Raw genomic sequence first — 22,163 nt, forward strand, 5'->3', positions numbered from 1 at the left:
CCTGGACTAAGGGGTAAGTCTTGACAAGCAAACTTAAATAGTTTGTAAATTTCATCTAAGTTCATACTTAAGTAAACTCTTGCTCCAATGCCTTGCATCATTTGACAGAGTTCTCCTTTCTGAATGACTAGAGCACGGCATATTTTCCACTATGAGTTTGGTTTTATGAAACAAATGTGATATTACCAATCAGAAAATTAATAGCAATGGGCAATACCATTTCATTGGACTTACCATAATGTAGTCACATTTCCATTTTTTCATGAAATAAATATGGAAGATGACATTACATTTATAACAGTAATGTCAAACTTTCGAACTATGAATCCTGCAAAAAAACTTTCGCCTGTGGTTTGCTTAACTTTACTACCGTACTTGGTTTAGTAAAATTAATTGCATAAGCATTTGCGAGATTGGAGCCTAGTCCTGGTTTGTACAATATGTACAGATATAAGGAAATGGCTACCATTATCAAAAATAATAAATAAGTGGGTACATGATTCCATCAAACCATAACATGGAAATATTTTGACTAATCAAAAGCAAAATATTTGAGTTGAACAAAAAGGGATAAAATAATCTTATTAGAATAATTTTGTAGCCATTTTTTTATTCCAGAAAGTCTGCATTTTTGTAAACCTGACATTTCTAAAACAGTGCAAGTGAATCAGAATACAGGTGCACACATAGCTTCTAAATACAGGTGATAATAGTGAAACACATTCTTCCAGCCACATTCAGAAAAAAGCAATTTACAATTTTACAATACAAAAGAAGTGAAAGTAAAAAAAAGGAGTTAAAATGATGCAGGTACCCTGCTGTATATGCAATTTCATGCTTCAGGGCTGCTACACTCTTCAGGCCAGTTTATTCAAGATACAATGTGAGCCAATTCCTACTCTCATTTACATCCTAGCAATCCCACTGAGAGTATGAATTTAAATGAAGGCAGAAATTAGGTCTATGATTCCCTTAAATCCTTAGTGAAAACAACACACATATACTCCCATGTCACATAGATAATATTGTGCTCGAAAATTGTGCAAGATTCCAAAATGTTCCCATAAACAGAAGACATTCAAAGAATGATGGCACTAAGCCTTATCAAACACATTGCTGCTTTTGTCCATTCAAGTTACCTGAACATCCTTGATTTCAAAGAGGGTCCTTCACTATTTGTTGACATTTGAAAGTAGTAAGGATTTGGTTCCTTCCCCTTTATAGTGGGTGACATTCCCGCAGCAGCATTGAAGAAGTCCTCTCCTTCCCCACTACTTTTGCCCTAAGGCAAGACCTATGCACTCTTATCGCTTATGCACTCCAGACAGGGATTCAGTAGTTCCTAAGAAATGCACGGGTCCTATACTAGCCCTCTGCACAGGGGTGAATTTTTATTCACTGAGTTTGGTTTCAAATCTTTCTCTGATTCTAAAGGAGAGTTGACAGTGTCTGACTCTTCTAAGGGGGCACCCTGAACATGGCAGAAAGAGCCATAAGTGATTTACATACCTATTGTGCCCCCTTGTGAAAAAAGCACACCTTTAGCACACATCTACTTTATATACATATTTGAAGCGCACTACCTTTGCATGAGGGTTTGCTTTTCTTTTCAGAAGTTGATTAAACTGATACTTGATCAAATCCTGTAGGCTCAGATCAATTTTAATTTATTATTTTCAAACATGTTCTGTCCTCGGGTATGGTTAAATTTTACCATCCTCAGTGGAACTTGGGAGCAAAGTGGAACTTGCCAAGAACCCAACAGGGAAATTCATGATGAGCTCAGACAGAAAAATTAAACCTTTCGTGACACCTGAACCACAAATTAGCTAACACCAAACAGCAGCTGAGATCCTCTATGATTTTATTCAGCATTTATGGTATAATGTCACTAATCTAGCCAGACAATATCATTTTTATGAGTTAGGACACACACTGAATATCTTTTTTATAATCTCTCTCTCTCCTTCCCTCCATATCTTGGCCTAGGCAATCCCTTACACTGCATCTCTTCTCTCTCTTTTATCCTTACAGCAAAACATCTTTTTTCGGTTTGTAGCCTTCTTCAGTACTTTATCCGAACAAACAAAAACATTGAGCCAAATATATTTCAGGTGAAAATACTTTGAAATCAACGGAATTATACCAGGGATGGATTTGGTTCAAGTCTAGGATACTAAATAGTGCAATAGGAGACTATACTCAGGCTCTGTGCTCATTGAAAAAAGAATTTTCAGCTTGCTATAAGTGATTATGGCAATGTTCTTGCATACTGGATCCTTTCATGTTCTGTCTGTGTGGTCATTTGCTACACTGAAGCTAGGTCTACACTACCTACTTAAGTCAGTATACCTACATCACTGAGGGATACAGACACCTCTTAGAGAGGAGGAGTACCTCAGTGCATTTGTGCTGCTGCAGAGCTGTAAGGGTAAACAAGTCCTAAATATGTCTTATTTGTATTTCTGTCGTCTTTTTGGGAAAGGCAGATGCATAGACTTCCAATCTCACATACATAAGAAGGCCCTTCAGTGACAAATTTGGAGTGGATACAAAATTATCTCTGTCTCCACAACTAGAGGTTAAGATAGATACAGTTGTTACATGAAGTATCAACCTGTAGCTAAATGATAAGGAGCACATGGTCTTTGCCCATGAAAGCTTATGCTCAAAAATATCTGTTAGTCCATAAGGTGACATAGGACTTCTCCTTGTTTTTGAAGATACAGACTAAGCCAGCTACCCCTCTGATAGGTTATAGACATGGTTCATATTTGTAGTTGGAAATAATAGTGAATTTGCAAAGAAAACGCCTCTTCACAAGCGTAAGGATCAGACAAGTAGTCATGCAGATGTGTTTATTTTTTGCATTCAAGTCTTCACTACTCTTTCATCATGCAGCAGTACAACACCAATCATGCTCTTGCACCTTTTTCATCTCCTTCTAACACACAGGGCTTGATTCCCGTCTCCCTTGCATTGATTTTACATCAGTATATCAATAATTAGTCCTGATGTACTCTGTTGAAACGTAAAAGCAGACACAAACCAATAAAGTCCATAAACCAGAGGTGTAGCAGTAATGCTATTTCTATTCAGTTATCAAGCAGCTCTTTGTAAGAAAATGGCTGCATTCATAATTTGGGCATGTAAAGTTTAGATGACAGGCATGAGTCAAACCTTATAGCTGTTTGCACTAGCTTGGAAAACATAATGTAAAACAGATTATGACCATTGAACAAAGTCTTAAAGACCGTGTTTTATATCACTAATTTTGATATAATTAATTCCTTTTTTAACACAAGATAATTAATTGATCCCTTTGTGGTTGACCCAATTATGTCCCTGCAGTAGCTTTAAATACTTTTAGGTCCAAATCTTGCCCATTGCTAAAGGTTTACAGATTGTAGGAGACAGAGTTGACCAAAGGAAGACATGCTTCAATGCTTTCTTCAGTGCAATACACCCTGTGATCAAAAGGTTATGTTCCTGAAATACAAGAGGCAATGTGGAACTATAACTCTTGTTACTTGGCTGTGAGTAGTTGTTTCCCACAACTCAGATTAGTAACGGATATATTCAAATGCAGAAAATCATATGTGACTAATACTTTATGTTCTTTAGCTCATAACTCAAAAATCAGCTTCAGCTTAAAATGTGAAAAGACTTTGGCTTATTGCCATTAAATGGTCTATATACATCACCAAGCTTTGTGGATTTGCTATGTGAGGTTTTTCAGCTAGTTTCATGTGAAAGTCTCTCTCTCTCCTTCTTTTTGCATTGAAGTTCAAAAGTACAATAAGATTTTTATATACATATATATATTTCCAAGGTCAGATATCAGTGCTTGAGTGAACTATATAACTATTCAATAGAAACAATAAAACATTGATACAAATATAAAGACATAATCAGTATAAAATGCTTATATTTATAAAAAATACTTTTAGGTATCAGTCTTCCCCTGAGGGTATACCACATATGTTGGATTCATAAATATTGCTCTGCACTGCAGCTTGGTTACCAAAGTTCAAAGTTCAACTCTTACAGGAAATATAAATCGCTCCAGTCACCTGATCTGGCTGCAGTGGTTGCCTCAGGATATATTCCCTAGCTTGTTAGGATGATAAAGAACACAGCATTAAGAGGGCCTCCGAAAAATCTGGAGAAGATTCCTTCTTCCACATATGGAAGATACAAGAGCAGGACCAATAGGCTAGCAAGTATATGTCACGTGACCCCTTTTTTCTGGCAGTTCATTGATTTTTCTGGACCCAGTCCCAACTGTCTTCATTTTCCTTTCTGTTCTTCTCAGCTTCAATGATTTCTTTGTATCTCCTGCGAAAGAAGCCCATCTGCAAATTGAAAAGAATGATCATGATAAAGAATGATGCCATGAATTAAAATGAGTCTGACAAAGCAGGTCTTTGCCCACAAAAGTTTATGCTCCAAAATATCTGTTAGTCTAAAAGCTGCTAAAATATTTTCAGAAAACAAAAAATAGAAGACATGGGCTTAAGAGACATTATTAAGACTAGTTTTGGGTATGAGTCTAAATTAGGGTGAGGGTTTGTCAAGATCCCATGAACTCTCTTTGGGTGATTCTGGGCTAAAGTGACACAAATCTTGTGAGATCAGATGACCTGGCATTAATCCGATCCGCTTCTGAGATGGAAGTCTCACAATACCAGACACTTTCATATACTTCCATTGGTATCCAAACCAGAAAATAAGTCTTTTATGTACCTGGGTCAGACAAGGAAATCAGAATCTTAAGGGAATCAGTTTCCAGATTCTGGAATCAATCACTCCAGATCTAATAACTATGTATAAAAATATAGTTTGAGAAAATATTGAAAATATTGACAAATATTTATTGCTGAGTTTGTCAGCAGTAGAGGGTCTCCTGCATAAATATGGCAATCCCTGCCCATTTTGAGTCAGGTAGTTCATTACCCCATGATCCTAGCTTACTGAACAGCTACTCAGGTGTATGCATTAATACATGCACACCAGTGGAGGCTGCTGACTGCTGGAAACGTGAAAGCAAAACTGACATAATAGGTCAGAACCACTTAATGGCATATTCTGGTTCTGGTTCTGAACATGCCATGTGTCAGTTTTGCTTCCCCACAACCAAGGTCATCTGCCTCCATGGGGGCCCATGTATACTCCTTGAGTTAAGTAGTTGTTCAGCAAGGTAGGATCTCAGGGCAAAGATCTAATGGAAATAAGTGCAAAGGAACACGTAACTTAAGATACACTGACAGAAAGCTCTCATTTCAGATTCTTCCTTGTGACACACACAATGTAATTTGTAATACAGAAGGCAAAATATAGGCCTGCTCCTACAAAGCACTTAAGGAGCTGAACTTTTAAAAGAAAATATTTTTTAGCAAACAATACAGGTTCAGTGAAATGCTCCAGAAATCTATCATGATTTCACTGAACTTTTCATTTCCCAAAAATATTCTGGAAAAAAAAAATCAAACGGTTTTGACATTTTAAAAATTAAACATTTTTATTTACTGGTTCAAAATGAATTTTGGTTGAAAAAGTCTTAAATTTTACTTTTGAATAATACAAAAATATTTACTAATAATTGAAAATACATGCACGTTTTACTTTACCCAAACAAAAATTTGTTCTGACTTTTTGATTCACCAAAAATGTCAAAAATGTTGTTTTCAGTCCAATTTGAAACATTCATTTTCAATTTGGTGAAATTGCCACTTAACGGAAAACTCCATTCATTCATCCATCCAAAATTCAGCCCTGAGTCATCTAAACAGCAACAGTAACTTCCCTGAGCAGCAAGGATGATCTACAGTTCTCAACTTCACAGGAGTAAGCCCCACTTCTGCCTCCTGTTTCACAAGTATTGGTAAAGCAGTAGTTTTCCTGTCAGTTTTAATAGCATAGCTTAACTCTCTGGTCTCTTCGAGCCTTTTACATAAACAAAAAAGATCTTCATATTAGGTTTTGGTGAGAATTCAAGAATAATTTGTCAAACTTAGGAGCATGCCATTGAGATCAGTAAGTTGGGCTTTTTGTTTATTATAATGTAACATTTATGCAACCATTCTGTTCTCAATTCCTGCTGGGTAAAAATTATGCTAGTCAGTTATTAACATCTTATATTCACAAACAAACTTAAGAAAATTTTGCACTATATGTCATGGCTACATTTCTGTTAAAGATAGCTTTCTAATTTGAATTCTTACTGAACCGTAGTATTTATTTTAACCCCTGGGATCAGGAGGTCTTAACCCCGACCCCCAATAGACAGAAAGGTGGATGAATTGATACTATCCCCATTTTACAGATAAAGTAAATGAAGTAGATCAGTAAAGTGACTCTTCTGAGGCCACAGAGATTTACAGTTACAGCCAAAATTACAACTCAAAAATTCCTAGCTCCTAGTTTTGTGCACAGTGCACTAGATCTCACCTACTCTTCAGACATCATCAGCAGAGTCTTACGTCTTGTGCTCAGTAAAATGAAACAACACACAACCATTAAAAGAAAATCTGTTCCTCATATTTTTGGAGGAGTCATCTGACGGCTCAAATATGACTCTATTCAAATGCCATTGTACATGTTTCTTCTCACTCACTGTCTTCCAAATTAAAAAACAAAACCAAATAACTTTTTCTAACTGCCTGGCCTTCAAACTCACTTTAAGACTTGAGACTCAAGCTGAATTCTTTCCTTCTCACGTCATTGCCAGTAATAAAGCTTTTGCAGTTATGCTTTCATCTACACTAATCACTAGTTCAACCACATCATTGATATCAGTGATCTTTGGCCAGGCACATAGAGATTATTGGAATCAATGCCAAAGTTCCCATTCGCTTAAGTGGTGCAGGATCAGGTCCCTAATAAATCTTTTGTTGATAATCCACCAAAAAAATACAATCCACCTTACTTAATTTACTTTACTTAAATCACTTACTTAACTTTGCTAACCCTGCAAGGCTAACAAGAGTTAGTGGCAGGGATACATTTTTGGTCACAAGACTGTAGATATAATAAGCAGCCAGTGTGAGAGGAACCATCCAATATGACGGCGCATTATCGGATGCTTTCAGAATCAGGAGCGGCGTCAAACAAGGATGCGTGCTTGCTCCAACATTGTTTGGGATCTTCTTCGCACTCCTCCTGAAGCATGCCTTTGGATCTTCAACAGAGGGCATCTTGCTGCACACAAGATCTGATGGGAAACTGTTTAACCTTGCAAGGCTGAAAGCTAAGTCTAAGGTGCGAGAAGTCCTCATCAGAGACATGCTGTTCGCAGACGATGCTGCTGTAGTGTCTCACACAGAAGACCAGCTTCAAAAACTGCTGGATCGGTTCTCCAAAGCGTGCAAGGACTTTGGGCTTACCATCAGCCTAAAGAAGACGAATGTACTCGGTCAGGATGTTGCTGAATCCCCATCAATCAGCATTGACAACTATATGTTAGAGGTTGTCCACGAGTTCGTTTACCTAGGGTCCACCATCACTGACACCCTGTCGTTGGACACTGAGCTAAATAGGAGGATCGGAAAAGCGGCCACAACTCTGTCCAGACTCAGCAAGAGAGTGTGGAATAACAACAAGCTGTACACTCACACCAAAATGCAAGTCTACAGAGCCTGCATCCTCAGCACCCTCCTTTATGGCAGCAAGACTTGGACCCTGTATGCCCTCCAGGAAAAGAGGCTGAACGTCTTCCACTTGCGCTGCCTCAGGCGCATCCTTGGAATATCATGGAAGGACAGAGTGACCAACACTGCCGTCCTCGAGCAAGCTGGAATCCCAACCATGCACACCCTCCTCAGGCAGCGTCGACTCTGCTGGCTTGGCCACGTGCACAGGATGAACGATGGAAGGATTCCTAAAAACATCCTGTATGGTGAGCTAGCCTCTGGCAAAAGACCTCCCGGACGCCCCCAGTTGCATTACAAAGATGTCTGCAAGAGAGACCTCAGAGAGGTAGACATCGAGCTGGACAACTGGGAAGATCTAGCAGACGACTGCAGCAGATGGAGGCAGGGGTTACACAAGGGCCTTCAGAAGGGCGAGTTGAAGATCAGACAGCTACCAGAGGAGAAGCGAGCGCACAGAAAGCACAATAAGGACTTGCCAGACACCCACTACATCTGCAAGAGATGCAGCAAGCACTGTCACTCTCGTGTGGGTCTTTATAGTCACAATAGATGCTGTAAATGAAGTCCTCAATTGAAACTTTAAAGGGCATGATCCATAGTCTATGCAGACTGAAGGATGCCTACTACTATTGTGCTGAGTAAGAGGGTGCCATTTTTATAAAGTTAGTTGTGAGAGCAGACCTACATAGTCAGCACTTTAAAACGTCAAGAAGAGAAAATTGCCATGGGACTTGTTTTGCTAACATTGGCAAGGAAAGCTTAATTTATAGCTGTTTGAAACATGGTTTAAGCTCTGAAGTTTTCCATCCTTCATACAGCCACATCCTTGGAACAATAAAATCCACACTTGAAGTTATAATCAAAATTATAGAAAGGCTTTTTAATTTCCTCCAGGGTCAAACAAACAAAAGCAAACTCTTTCCCACTGTTATTTTAATAAAAGTTGTCTGCTTGTGAACATCTGCTTCAGGAATTATCTTTAAAAGTTGTGATAGTTCTGGTATTTTATTATTTCATTACTGGATAAGGGACACTTCGCAAGACTTTCCAGAATGAACACAATGAACTGAAAATCTTAAATATTACCAAAGCACGAAAACCAGAATCCACAAGTTATCCTGCTATGAAATTGCATATATGTAATTTGGTGTAAGTCTTTGTGACAGCTGCAAAATCAAGGGAGGGAAATGAATTAAATCTGGGGGAAACACATGGGGAGAAAGAAGAAAAGCATGGATGTGCAGCCTGGCTGTGACCATTTTAAAAAAAGACTTAGGTTTTTTATATATGTATAAAACTATATTGCTACTGTTCAGTTTGGTGGGAGCTGTTTGCTTAGGATACCACTCCTTGAGACTGAAATGGAAGACAAGTGGTGAGGAGGAGAGGAGCTTCTGGGAAGAGAACAGGGGATTGAGTAAAGAAGCGGGAAGAGAAATGGGAAAGAAATTATAGGTAGATAAAACAGGAGAGGAATACAGTGGACAGGAAGGTCAGTGGAAAGCACTGCAGTGCTAGGAGAGAGGTGAAATGAAGAGGGAGCAGCAACAAGTGACATTAAAGCAAAAGGAAAATCCAAAGACTCTCGCAATAGGGAAAATCTCTGGCAAGGGAAAGCAGCAGGGAAAGCCTATGCCTCCCCCTGCCCAAGCCTTTCACCAATGTGCAGCTACAGTGTGGATATAGATTGTGGTTAGTGCCCACATCAGTGATGTGCAATACACTCTTCATCCAGTGTGATGGGGAGAGATGGTGACTTTAAGAATTTGAGAACTATAGTGTAATCCAAAAGGTTTCCCACTCTGCAAATCTCACCAGCAATAGGAGCAGCCACCACTCTCCCAACGGAGGGAGTAGCTAGCACTCTTCTAGCTCTTCTTGAAGGTTCTTTGAACCTATAGTATCTTCTCTGTTGTGCAGAGAATAAGGGTCAGCCAACTTACCCTCACCCAGCTCCCACGGAATTCCAGAGAAAATAAAAAATGGTGAGCCAGGATTTCCCAGCCCGGATTAATGATGACACTGCTGTCCAATTCACCTCACTTTTTCTCCCTTACAGCTTCCCATACATCCCGGAACTGAAGCTGCCATAAATTTGGTGCTTAGGTTTTTTCTGTTTGAAACTGTCAGATGCAAGTTACTGCAGTATGTTTGTTTTCTTCTGGTGTACTCATGCTGCCCTCTACAGCATTTCTGGAGCAGAAACCGGGCTGTACTTTAAGGAAATAAAAATTAATTTTCCATTTAAAGCACAACAGAACCAATGCTCCCTATAGGCTGGTGAATTACTCAAGTTAATTCTGGACTTCATTTAGGTCAATCCATTGCATTGTCAAATTGTTCACATCATCTGCAATTCTGAGGTTTGTCTTTCACTAAAGTGCACTAATTCAGCTTGTTGCCAAGTCAAACTTACATTCCTTTTAGAAAAACACAGACAACTCATATCTGGCAAGATTTGCCTAAAAATCCATTTTGACACTGATTTCCCACATCAGTATGCAAACAGAAAAGAGCAAGGAAAGTGGTTTCTGGGAGTTAAAATGATAAATTGCTACTGTCTTTCTGCTCCTTGATTCTGTTCTCTCTTCTGCTATCTTCCCAAGAACAGAGAAGGTCAAACCAATGACCTATTGCAAATCTGTTTTTTAACAATAAACATGAATGCTGCAATGACATCTCCTTTGGTATAATGCTGTGGTTAGCCTACTAGAAAACCAGTGACAAGCATGTTTGGATAGGAAGAAAATTATAATATACGAACTAAACTCTCTCTCACAATTGAAAACAAATAGACTTAACACATCTAGCAGCAGGTGGAATTGTTCTGGGGGTATTCATTGAAAAGTAACCTTATACAGTTTCCTTGATCGTGATCTAGACCTGATCTCAATAAAATAAAAAATGCAGTTTTGATTCTTACCAAATAGGGTACTGATTAACATACCTGTTGAAAAATTGGACTGTTTTTCACAAGTGACATCCCACATTAGTAAAAGTCCAGCAAAACAGTAATATAGACAGGTAAGCACTGAAGTAAAAACTGTGATAGCTCTTTGGGCCTATACATTCCATCTAAATTAATACAACATACTCCATGGTGTCCAAAATGGTTGAAACACTTAGGCTGTGGCTACACTAGTCCCGACCTTTCAGAAAGGGCACGGTAATGGGCCACTTTGGCAGATGCTAATGAGGCACTGCCATGAATATGCAGATCCTCAATAGCATAATGGTGGCTGCATGCATTTTGAAAGTGCTGTTTTGAAATGCACGTCGCTGGTGTAGACAGGGGCTTTTTCAAAGGACCCCTTGGACATCAAAAGCCCCTTCTTCCCAAAACCAAATGGGAAGAAGGGGCTTTTGTAGTCCTGGGGGGTCCTTTTGAAAGGCCCCATTTACATGGGCAGCGTTCATTTAGAAAGCAGCACTTTCGAAACACGTGCGGCCGCCATTAGGCTAATGAGGCTCTGCATATTCACAAAAGTGCCTCATCAGCGACTGCTGAAGTGGCTCATTACCATGCTCCTTCCAAAAGGCAAGGGCTATTGTAGTCACAGCCATAGTAAGAAGACAGTCCCTGTTAAAAAAAAAGCTTACAAGGTAAACATACAAGAGAGATGAAGGAAGCGTTATCATCCCCATTTTGCAGATACAGAATTGAGGCACATGTAAATAAGATGAATTGCCCATGGTCAGATATGTAGTCTCTGACAGACTTGAAACCAAACCCATTTTTTCTAAATCCCCATCCAATGGCTGATCTTTCCTCAAAAATAGGATTTCTCTATTAGTGACAGCCAATATATATTCACACGGTTTTTGGAATTGTTAAACTGCTGTGTTCAAGGTTCACGTATGTAATGAATCCTTTACTGCCACATCATTTTGGTCTTTTACGGTATTTTGAAATCAAATACAGGTTATCTAAGTTCTCTGTAGTAGCCAGGCGAACTGCCAACCTTGCAAGGTCAGAGGCATGATTGGAAAATGTTGATATGGTTACACATGTACCTTTGAGAGGAAGGATGATATTGTGCTTAAGGCCCTGGATGGGGATTCCAGAGATTCATTTACTAGGTCTGCAACAGACTTTCAGCGTGTCTTTGGGCAAGTCACATCCTTGTGTCTCAGTTCCTCACCTACATACTTCTCACATTGCACATGGAGAACTGAGACCCACAGAAGTTTACTAGCAGCTACAGAAGAATTCCAACATTCCCGTCCATGGGACAAACCCTGTTAAGACCTGCGCACAACATCACTCCTTGCATAATTATTGAACAATTAGCCTACTTTCATACCGGACAGATACTGGAACAAATTATTATGCAATGAATTTGTAGGCATTTAGAGGATAATAGTGTTATAAGTAATTGCCAATATGTATTTCTCAAGAACAAAGCATGCCAAATGAAACTAATTCCTTCCATTAAAAGGTTATGGGCCTAGTGGGCACGGGGAAGAAGTCAATATGCAAGCTAGGGATATGCACGCTAGATTAAATGATTATAAGGTAGGTACATAACTGGTAGCAAACCCATACCAACAAGTACCTATCAATAGTTTGCCATCAAACAGGAAGGGGTAACAAGTGGGTCCTCTGGGGGTATGTCTGTGCTTGTATTCCATATTTTCATTAATGATTGGAATAATGGAGTATATAGTATGCTTATAAAACTGGCAGATGCCAATAAATTAGGATGGTTGCTAGCACTCTGGAGGAGAGTTTGAATTCAAAAGAACCTTAAAAAATTGGAGAAATGAAATAATCAATTTAAAAAATAACAAAATACTTTACTTAGAAAGGAAAAATAAAATTCACACCTACAAACACCCTGCCTGGGCATTAGTGCTGAAAGGGATCTAGTGCTTATGGTGGATCACAAATTGGATGAGTGATTTTAACCAAAAATTCTATTAACCAATATAAAATACCACAAACTTTCTTGAATACTTTAGAGGTTGGATCTTCTATTATATAATTCTACGCAGCAATTTATCATTGAAAATCTAATAAAATGAACATGTTCAAAAATGTGAAGGGTTCATCTCCTTTTCTCATTCTCAGAAAAGGAAAAGAAGAGTAAATTGTGTATTTACTGCCAATGTGTTTGGACAGCCTGCTACTATACCCAGATTTCTTAAACCTCAGTAGGAACAAAATAGTAGCTAAATGCACTGTCTTTCTGGAAACTATGATTTATTTAAGATGTATCTCAATCCCCACCTCCTTTCTAAAAGAAGAACTCTGGAAAGATTTCTGGCATTCTTTTAAAACTGAATCCTGGCTAAGCTTAACAAGCTATTGCTTTATTCAATAAAAAGTGACAGTACAATTGTATTCTGATATATTTGACCTGCTAAAAATTTTGACTGAAAGTTGTATAATGTCCATAATTATCGGCAGAAGTTACCTGTATGTGCTTAGCTGAACCAATAAGAAAGGGCTTTGATTTGGAGCAAGTCATTAGATAGCATTTCCCTTTGTGACACCAAGCTAAGAATGAAACAATAGGCTAAACAAAGTATATTCTCCCTGTTTGTAAGTAATTGATTCTGAGGGATGACCATGAATTCCAATCAATGTGCACGTTCCCCTCTAGTATCTGAGAATTTTGGAATATATTTTTATTTGCAACTTTCGAGTCTACATGTCTTTCTAGTTTGGGCTCTTGAGAATGATGATTATTTTCTCTTGTTATTAAAGAAACTTTGAGTCACAGAAGGACTTTTTTCTTTTCAATAAATTTGTTGATAGGTGCCAGGATGAAAGCTACAGAACTTTAATGGTTCTGACATTCAGAAATGCATGGGCAAGCACAGCTCTCCTTTGGATGACACTGAGGTCAGCAAAACAGTCTTTCATTATATCATATTATATTATATTATAATATCCACATGGATAACACAATTAATTTTGCAAGCTCTAAGGATATATCCTTTCCTAAAATGCAGCCACCTCTATGTTAGAGGATTGTAGTCAAATAGTACATGACACACAGAACAACCTTAGGGAAAGGAGAACTTTTTCTGGGACATTAGAACCTACTAGTTGTACAAAGTATACCATGTCGTTCACAACTAATCTGGATTCTCGAGTCTGATCAAAAATTATGCACACAATTTGTGGTATACTCCATGCCACCCAAATGAACTATCTCAGAGGATACCAAAATATGAACCTGTGGTTTCAGAAAGTTAAGGTTTTGCAAACCCTGAGTGAAACTCACTCACTATTCTGATGGCTAAAGTGGAATTCAAGTGGTGCACATGCCTTGTGCTGGGCAAATTTTAACTCTTGATTGAACCCTCGAAAAACCACTCCCATATTACCATTCCTGCAAGATCTAAGATACCTATATACATCAAACAACATTTCATTGAGTCAAACTGAAAGATTCAAATTCAAATGGTAGGGCTTGAGTTTAGTTTTAGTTTAGTTTTAAAATGTAATCACCTCAACTATATTATTATTATTACTCCTACTCATCTGCCGCAATCTCCTCTTAGGAAGCTGATCAAAGCCCATTATGCCAACAAAGGATAATTCCTGTCTCAAAGAGGTCACAGTCAGCATCAGACAGGATCTGATACACCGAATAAATAGAAAAAATGGGGCAAGGCTGAGTAAGAGGATAATGTAACAAAATGAATAGCATTCAACAGAAAAATAGGCCTCACAATGTGTCACTTTTCTAACTATTGCTAGATGGTAGCAATTTTTAGGCATATAGCAAAGGTGGGATTTTAAAGGGGACGAGGTGGCAGATTTTGAATTCTGAAGAAGAGTTTTGCTTATCTATGGTGTGAAGCATGGGAGACAGAAGAGAAGTACTCAATGGAAGTGGACAAGGCGGCAACTAAGGCTGTGTCTATCATGCAAGATAAATTTGAATTTATTAAAATCGATTTTGTAATGCTGTATAATCGATTATACTCACCTCTCCACAAATTCACAACAAAGTCAACATATTGCTGCCACGCTCAATCACCAAACACTGTTGCAGCAGTGCATTGTGGGAACCTATCCCACAGTTCCCTCAGCCTTGTAGTATTCTGGTTATTTCGCTGGGGCAGTATGTGGAAAAAATGCCCCACAAGTGGTTGTGGATATGTGACATCATCTTCCCACATTGCATTGTCCTCATTCTTCTCCCACAGAAAGCTAATGGCCATTTTTCCAGGAAGAAAGAAGGAAAAGTAGGGAATCACAATGGCTATGTCTACACTACAGTGATCCTTTCAAAGAAGTCCTTCTGGAAGATCTCTTCCAAAAGAACTTCTTTCAAAAGAGAGTATTCACACACAAAAATGAGGATCAAAAGAGTGTTCTGCTGTTTTGAAAGAGAGTGTCCACACAGCCCCTGCTCTTTCAAAAGAACGGGCCAGGGACTGAAAAATTAGGTGCCATGAGGACTGCTCTTTCAAAAAAAAGGGTGCACAGATCTTCTACACACATTTTCGTTCAAGAGAAGCTTTCAAAAGAAGGCGCTCTTCCTGAAACAAGAGTGGAAGAGGGCTTTTGAAAGGAGTGCCGCATTCTTTCCATTTAATTTTGAAAGACCATGCTTTGCATGTAGATGTTACACTAAATATTTTGAAAGAGCCCCTTCTTTTGAAAAATATTATGAAAGAACTTGCTGATGCAGACATAGCCAATGTGTATGTGCTCTGGGATCACCCAGATGATTATGCCATGTCAGCTGGTCCCTCAGCTATTCTTCCCCCCTTGAAACCATAATATGGTATGGCCTGTCTTAGGGAAGCCATTTGATAAAGAATCCGCCAAAAGCAAAAAGGATTGGAAAGAAAGCATCATCAAAGATCACCAAATTAACTGCAGTCTCTTGCTTTTATAACTGAATTATCAAAGATTTTACAAAAAGCAGCAAACGGATTTTTTTCAGAGGGAAATAAGTAAAAGTAGGGAATCACAGGTGAGGGAAAACCAAATAGACTGGCTTCAGAAGGTGCAGTGCGCCAGACAGAGGGTCTGTTATATGGATTGGTGATCACCCAGGAGTCTGTGTCATCTCAACTCGCCCTCCAACCCCTCCCCCCCTTGAATCCAGAAACATCATCTCTGGAAATTTTACAGGAATAATGCAAAGCTCAAAGAAAGAGGATAGCAAAGGTTAGGAAGAAAGACATTTTGTGATGCAGGGTTTTTGGCTTCCCACTTCGTTACACAAACACGTCCGACACGGGATGGAGCTCACCAAATTTTCACATTCATGGGTGGATGTGTGGTGTGGGCTTGTTGGTTGAAGGGCCATTTGAAATGGTTCCTTCAGTGTTGCTCAGGTGTGGGGAGAAGCACCAACTGACTGTGGGGGTCTGGCCTCCCAATTCCACTCGGGAGGTGCCATGGTGGGTGGGGTTGTTGGCTGAAGGGCCGATTGAAATGGCCCCTCAGTGTTGCTCAGGTGGGAGGGCAAGCCCCCAAAAACTTTGGCAATGGGGACAGACTTCTCCCCAGTGACAGCAAGGTCCCAAAAATATTTGGTGCCAGAGGGGGGAGGGGAGACTTCGCCCCCAGGGACAGCAAGCCCCAGAAAATCTTTCCCGCCTTTTGAACCCTCACCACTCACAAGCCAGGACACAGTGCTGCCTGGCAGCATGGTCCACACGGAACAGCAGGCATGTCCTTTTATTGTGTCAGGGACTAGTCACTTGATGTGGCTGGGTTGGGAAAGACCCTGACTGCACGGCACCTGTGGGGGAGGGATGGACTGCCCCTGTACAAATGTAAACCACAAATAAGAAGATTCTCAGCCTCTCAAACAAGCACACCCCCCACAGCCTATCTGCCATGTGGTGCAGTGGGTCAGGGGCTCACACCAGCGCTGAAAAAGAAATCCAAGTGCTCCGCTTACAGAGGGAGAGACAGAACAATGAACTCCATGTTGGGGCTATTTTTAATGGGTAGATGCACTCACAGCAATGATGGCATAGAAAAAAAGTTTCTGAGCCTCTCTTACAAGTATGAGCCCACAGGCTAGCTGCCACAGGCTTCCTGGTGCTGAATTCAACTTTGCAGGCTTCCTGTTACCTAACTCCTGAGCACCTGGAGAGCAGCGGAGATGGAAGCGGCCAGAGCGGAGCAATGAGGAGCATTGTGGGATACATACGTGACACCTCTGGAGGCTAATAAAGTCTACTAAAAGACATGGCATTTCCACACTAGCCTTAATTTGAACTTTTAAATTTGAACTTGATGCTACATCGAGTCGCCTCTCACTGTGTTATATCATCAACCTTAGTGCTCCTTAAAATTGAACTAACAGTATTTGCAGTGAAGACAGTGACATAGTAAAATTGAGCTGGCTGCCTTAAATTCGACTTTATCATGTAGTGTAGATATAGCCTAAGGCTGCACTGGTGGGAGAGTAAAGGTTGGATATGAGAGTGTCATATATTGGCTAATCTGATGGAGATGAAACAGGTGAATGCTGAAGGAACTTGAAAGAAAAGACAAGGAGATTGCACTCAAGGAAGAAGGAGGGAATATTTATTTTGTTTCAAAATGGGGATAGACTCCACTGAAGCAACAAGAAAAATGAAAAATTCTCAGGATGAAATTAGAGGCAGGTTTCTTTGATGGGTGAGTTTATCTACATCTCCGTATAATGAAAATTTTTATGTGCTTTGACATCTGTGCTGCCAATCAGGAGACCCTAATCAGAGACTTTGAACCTTGTTAGGTCAACTCCCAGGTTTATCTAAACCCCAATTATGCAAAGGTTTCCAGTGTCACCATTCATCTTCCAATGATCTTTAACTTTAAAGCACTGTCAATTTAACCATTGTTTTGTTCTTGACATGGTGTGGAAATGGAAGAGCTGGGGATTGATATGCAAGCCTTGGCAAAAAAATAAGCACTACAATGGAGTCTAAATAGACTTGTCTATCTCAAGTCATCTGCTACAGAAACATTTAAAAGACAATTCCTGTGATTCCTGCTTGGAGGTGTTCTATTTAGTATGAGAAATCTCTTGCATGAAAGGTTATGTAAGAAAGGTATTTTTTTTAATTCCCTGCCACTTATTGAGATCCTAGCTGGCCTTTGTGCCATGCTTATGCATTCTCTTTTTTCTCTGCAAGGCCTGACAATTTGAGTTCCCTGGGGGGCTAATATTCTTCAAACAGACATTCAGGAGTGGGTGTTACTCATAGCACATGCCAAGTAATGGCATTTAGCATCCACTTCCCTGAGGTAGCTCAGCTGCAGATAGAAGAGGGAGAATGTTATCTGGAGTTGTTATACAGGATACAGAGCAACCACTGGCAAAGAATAAGTGCAGACTTTTGTTTTGTTTTGCTTTTCCTTCTGGCAGCCGGTGAGCTGTGTGTTTTGGCCTATTGTATAAAGAAGACTAATACTGTGTGAGGCCCTAAATAAGGGAGAGTCTCATCTGAAAAGGGGAAACTGATGTTTGTAATGTGTCTCTGTCACCTAGGTGAATTTCAATTTGGCTTTGTCCTTAGACAGTGTAAGGCATTTTCTGAATGCTCCGATAACATGTGAAGTATTTATAAGCACCGCACAAACATATTTAAACATTCTTCTAAATAGAGTTACACAGTCACAGCAAGCAGACATAAGGTCTGTGCTTCTCCAAACAACAGAGCCATGCACGTTTCAAAAATCCTACCTGTTTAGGGTTTTTTTAGAAGTTCACCCTTCAGTTTGTCTGGTAGTACAGGCCTGACAAGGCACTGTAATTCCTAAACACAGCATTCAGATTATAGGTGACTGCATAAACAGCCATTCAATCTACCTGACCTTTTTATTCAGGTTTATTCTGCACCTGAAAAGCCTCTGTCACTGTGGTGCTTCAAACGAGGGCTTAATGACAAAATGATAAGATCAGCAGTCTAAGCTGATAGCAGAAGCCTTAGATGATACCTTCTACACAGCACCATCCCAGAAGATGGAGGAAGATTCTCAAACATTCAAATAATGAGAAAGGGGCAAAACTGACACTAGCATAGTCAGAAAAGTGGGAGCTCCTTGCCTGATCAGAGATACTGTTCTGTCAAAGGTTCAAGCTCTAGAAGGAGGAGTGTATTAATGTACAAGGAACATTCACAGGCTGTGTCTACACGGGCAGTTTTTAAGTGAGATCTAACTTGGGGGTAAGCAAGGAAAATCAGACTTGTGCAAGGGGCACAGTAGTCCACAAAGGTTGAGCCCTATTGCCCCAGATTATTATAACAGCTGCCTTGCATAGTGACAAGTTCATCACAATGTAAGCAGGAACTACTCTAAGGCTTGGTCTACAATACAAGTGAAGGTTGAAGTAAAATACACAACTCCAGCTACGTTAATTACACAGCTGAAGTTGAGGTCCCTTAATTCAAGGTTCCGCTCCATCTTTACCATGGGAAGTCAATGGGAGCAAATGCTCCTGGCAACTTCCTTTGCTCCTAGCAAGGGGCAAGAGTACTGGCGCCCACATGAGCGCCCTGTGAATTTGATTTACAATATCCCTACTAGGCATGCTAAATTGAACTCCAGAAGATCAAGCACGGCAGTGTCAATTTCCCCCAGAGGGAAGACATGGCATAAGAGCTTGCATGGAATCATACTCATTTAGGCCAGAGGTGAATTCGACCCATGGATTGTAAATCAAATACTAAAAACAAGGATCAGAGAAGTGAAGCCAGACAAAAAAAACTGGCTGATCTCATGCTACAAAGTTTATGATGTCTGTAAAAACAGCTTAATGCTCTTGCACAATACTAAAAATGGCTTTTATTCTGAGTGAAATTGGCAGTCATCACAGCTCCAAAAATGACAAAGACTTTTACAGCACCCAAAACTTTGACTCACATTTGAGCCAAAGAATATTTTTATAACTATGACTTCACTCCAAGCTTTAAAAAAATCTTGTTGCGTATCTGTTTAGATTTTTAATGTTTAAAATTTGGTAATGGCATTAGGATGTGTCAAGCCAATTTTAGTTCATAAATCTTTACAATCAGGCAATCAAGATTCCCTTCAAAGGAATGCAATTTTTCCATGTCAGTTTGATCTCACAGCCCTTTAATACTGCCAGTCACTTTTCATTCTCTGCTTGCCATGAATATTAAAATATTTAATATGAAATTATTGTTTCAAAGCAGAACTAAAGGCAAAGTACTAACTGAATCAATGTCTTTTTAGTCCCATGTTTCTATAACAAAAGCTCAAATTATCTGCAGCTTTAATAATCCACATGTCGTAGTGGAGCAACTATTAAAGTGGGACTCTAGACACTCGGGTTCTAGACCGAGCTTTGCTTATCACCTGCTGTTTGACCTTGGGCAAGCAACTACATCTTCCCGTGCATTAGTTTCCCCATCTCCAAAAATGAAGATAATGATACTGACCTCTTTTATAAAGTGCTTTGATACCTCTGGATGAAAAGTGCAAGGTGTTATTATTACCATCTGCTGCTGTCATTTGAGATACTGCAATCCAATGACAAAATGGCAACTTTTGTGCATGCATGTGATTAGCTAACAAATCTCATTTTTCACATGGTTCAGAGAGCTTGATTCTCACTTTAAAGCAAGTGAGTGCTAATTGCTAAGGCATTTAAAGTAAAATATAGCACTGGAGTCTGTGAAAGAACACTGTGAAAGTTGTAATCCATAGTAACTAAGATACCTTCACATTCTGGGCTCTAACTATAAGAAACCAGTCTTACAGATATAATTATATGCAACAATCGTCCTCATTTTAAAATTGTGTATCACCAGAATCAAGCCACAGACTTTTCATACCAGATACCTCTACATTTTGATGATTATTCTTCCATCTTATCTACAGATTCTGAAATGTTCTGTGCCAAGGAGAACAAAAATGTTTCAGAGGTACCCCAAATTAGGCATAAAGACAGATTTCAGGTTACAGCCAAACATTGCTTTTCAAACTAAGAAAAAAATAAAAATAAAAAAACAAATCTGTGGGAAGGCATTTTGAGCATGGAATTCCAAATCTCATTTTGGGCCTAGCAACATAAAGTTATGTACCCTTTTAGCTCACTATACAGCTGTAATCTGAGAACCACAGCTGGTAGAATGAGTCTACCACAAACACCATCGAACACCATAAATAAGGTGTCTGAAGCTCTGTCACTGTCAGTAAAATAATTTTGGAACTGTTGCCATGTATGTCCCCAACCCACTGGTAGCTTTAGCAGTGGCCTTTGCATTTCTGGATTTTTAAGAAGAAAACAAAATAAAAGTTTCAAGTTCCTCATGCTTCAGGTGTGTCCCATAGAGCTGACGTCTTTCAAATGTCAGCATCTTGGCCACCTTTACTATACTATGATGTTTGAGATACAATATGTGCTTCTTACTCAGTGCAACCACTTGATTTTACTTTGGGGCATCAAGTAATTTTGTCCTTGCCACCTCTAAAAACATGCGGGAAGGAAGATCCTAAAGAATTCAAGCTTGATTATCTCCTCCACTCTTCTTTGCTTGCATTTATCTCCCCCAAAGTAATAACTACCTATTGGTTCCTGTTTGGGATGTACTATATCCATTGCTCCAAAAAACAAAATTGGCCTGATTTTTAGGGGAGCACCCTACAGCTCCCATTGAAATCAATGAGCACCGTGCCTTTGAAAAGTCAGGGTAAAGTACCTAAAATTCAAATGTGAGACAATAAAGACTATCAGGAAGGGCAGCCTCTCTTCTGTCAGGCATCGCTATTATAGTTTTCAATATTTAATGTCCAGCAGTGAAGATGCCGGTTCTCCATTTCATCTCCCCGATGAAAACTCTTTTGATGTTTAATGTTTTTTTTAAGGTGAAGATGGTTGTTTAGTTCCTAAAGTAAATGGGTACGAATGACAGTTAATCAGCATACAGAGAGACATACATACAATTTATTCCAAGGTCAGAGGATAACCTTGGTGTTTGTGTTGTGTCTGATTGATGTCTTACCTTCCATAACAGCACAGCCAACAACAGGAAGATGAGAATTCCCACCAGCAGACTAATAGCAATGATCCATCCCACAACATAACCACGAGGCTCCAGATTGTGCAAGGCCTCAAAGACCACCTACGAAGCAATTAAAAAAGAACTTTTACAACTGGAAGCTGTATAATTTTCCCTGGTACTCATCTTATTAAATACACAGCAGTTTAGTTTCAATAATCATATTTCCAAAGTAAACAAATGTTGGGATGAAATGTAAATAATTGTTCAAAATGACAAGCACAGAATGTGTCCTCGATTTTGCGCTTTCATACTACTTTTCACAAAGATTTTCTTAAAAATTAGAGGCAGTCTCAGGACACATTATTCAGCAAATATCTGCTATGTCATTTTACCCCAAATGCTGATATTGCTACAGGACCTGCCTTCAAAAGCCAACAGAGGTTTTCAAAGCACACTTTATCCTCCTGTTGGTACACAGTCCTATGACACTGAAATGTTTTGCACTTCATTCACCAGTTTTTCAATGGTGCCAAACTCCCAGACACTTCACATGGAAAATTGCATATG

The 22,163-nt window shown here is 39.4% G+C and overlaps 1 protein-coding gene across 1 annotated transcript in view; it reads right to left on the reverse strand.

Annotated features, from left to right (window-relative positions):
- Positions 1 to 700: 700 nt before the first annotated feature.
- ITGA9 (integrin subunit alpha 9) overlaps positions 701 to 22,163 on the reverse strand; it is a 311,733-nt gene continuing 290,270 nt past the window's right edge. The window contains exons 27-28 of the mRNA XM_074988159.1: positions 21,597 to 21,716; positions 701 to 4,355 (exon numbers count right to left, since the gene is read on the reverse strand). Coding sequence (XP_074844260.1) covers positions 4,257 to 4,355; positions 21,597 to 21,716 — 219 coding nt within the window. The 3' untranslated portion in view covers positions 701 to 4,256. The remainder of the gene's footprint in view (positions 4,356 to 21,596; positions 21,717 to 22,163) is intronic.

Source organism: Carettochelys insculpta, chromosome 2 (assembly GCF_033958435.1).
Source record: "Carettochelys insculpta isolate YL-2023 chromosome 2, ASM3395843v1, whole genome shotgun sequence".
NCBI classification, from domain to species: Eukaryota; Metazoa; Chordata; order Testudines; family Carettochelyidae; genus Carettochelys; species Carettochelys insculpta.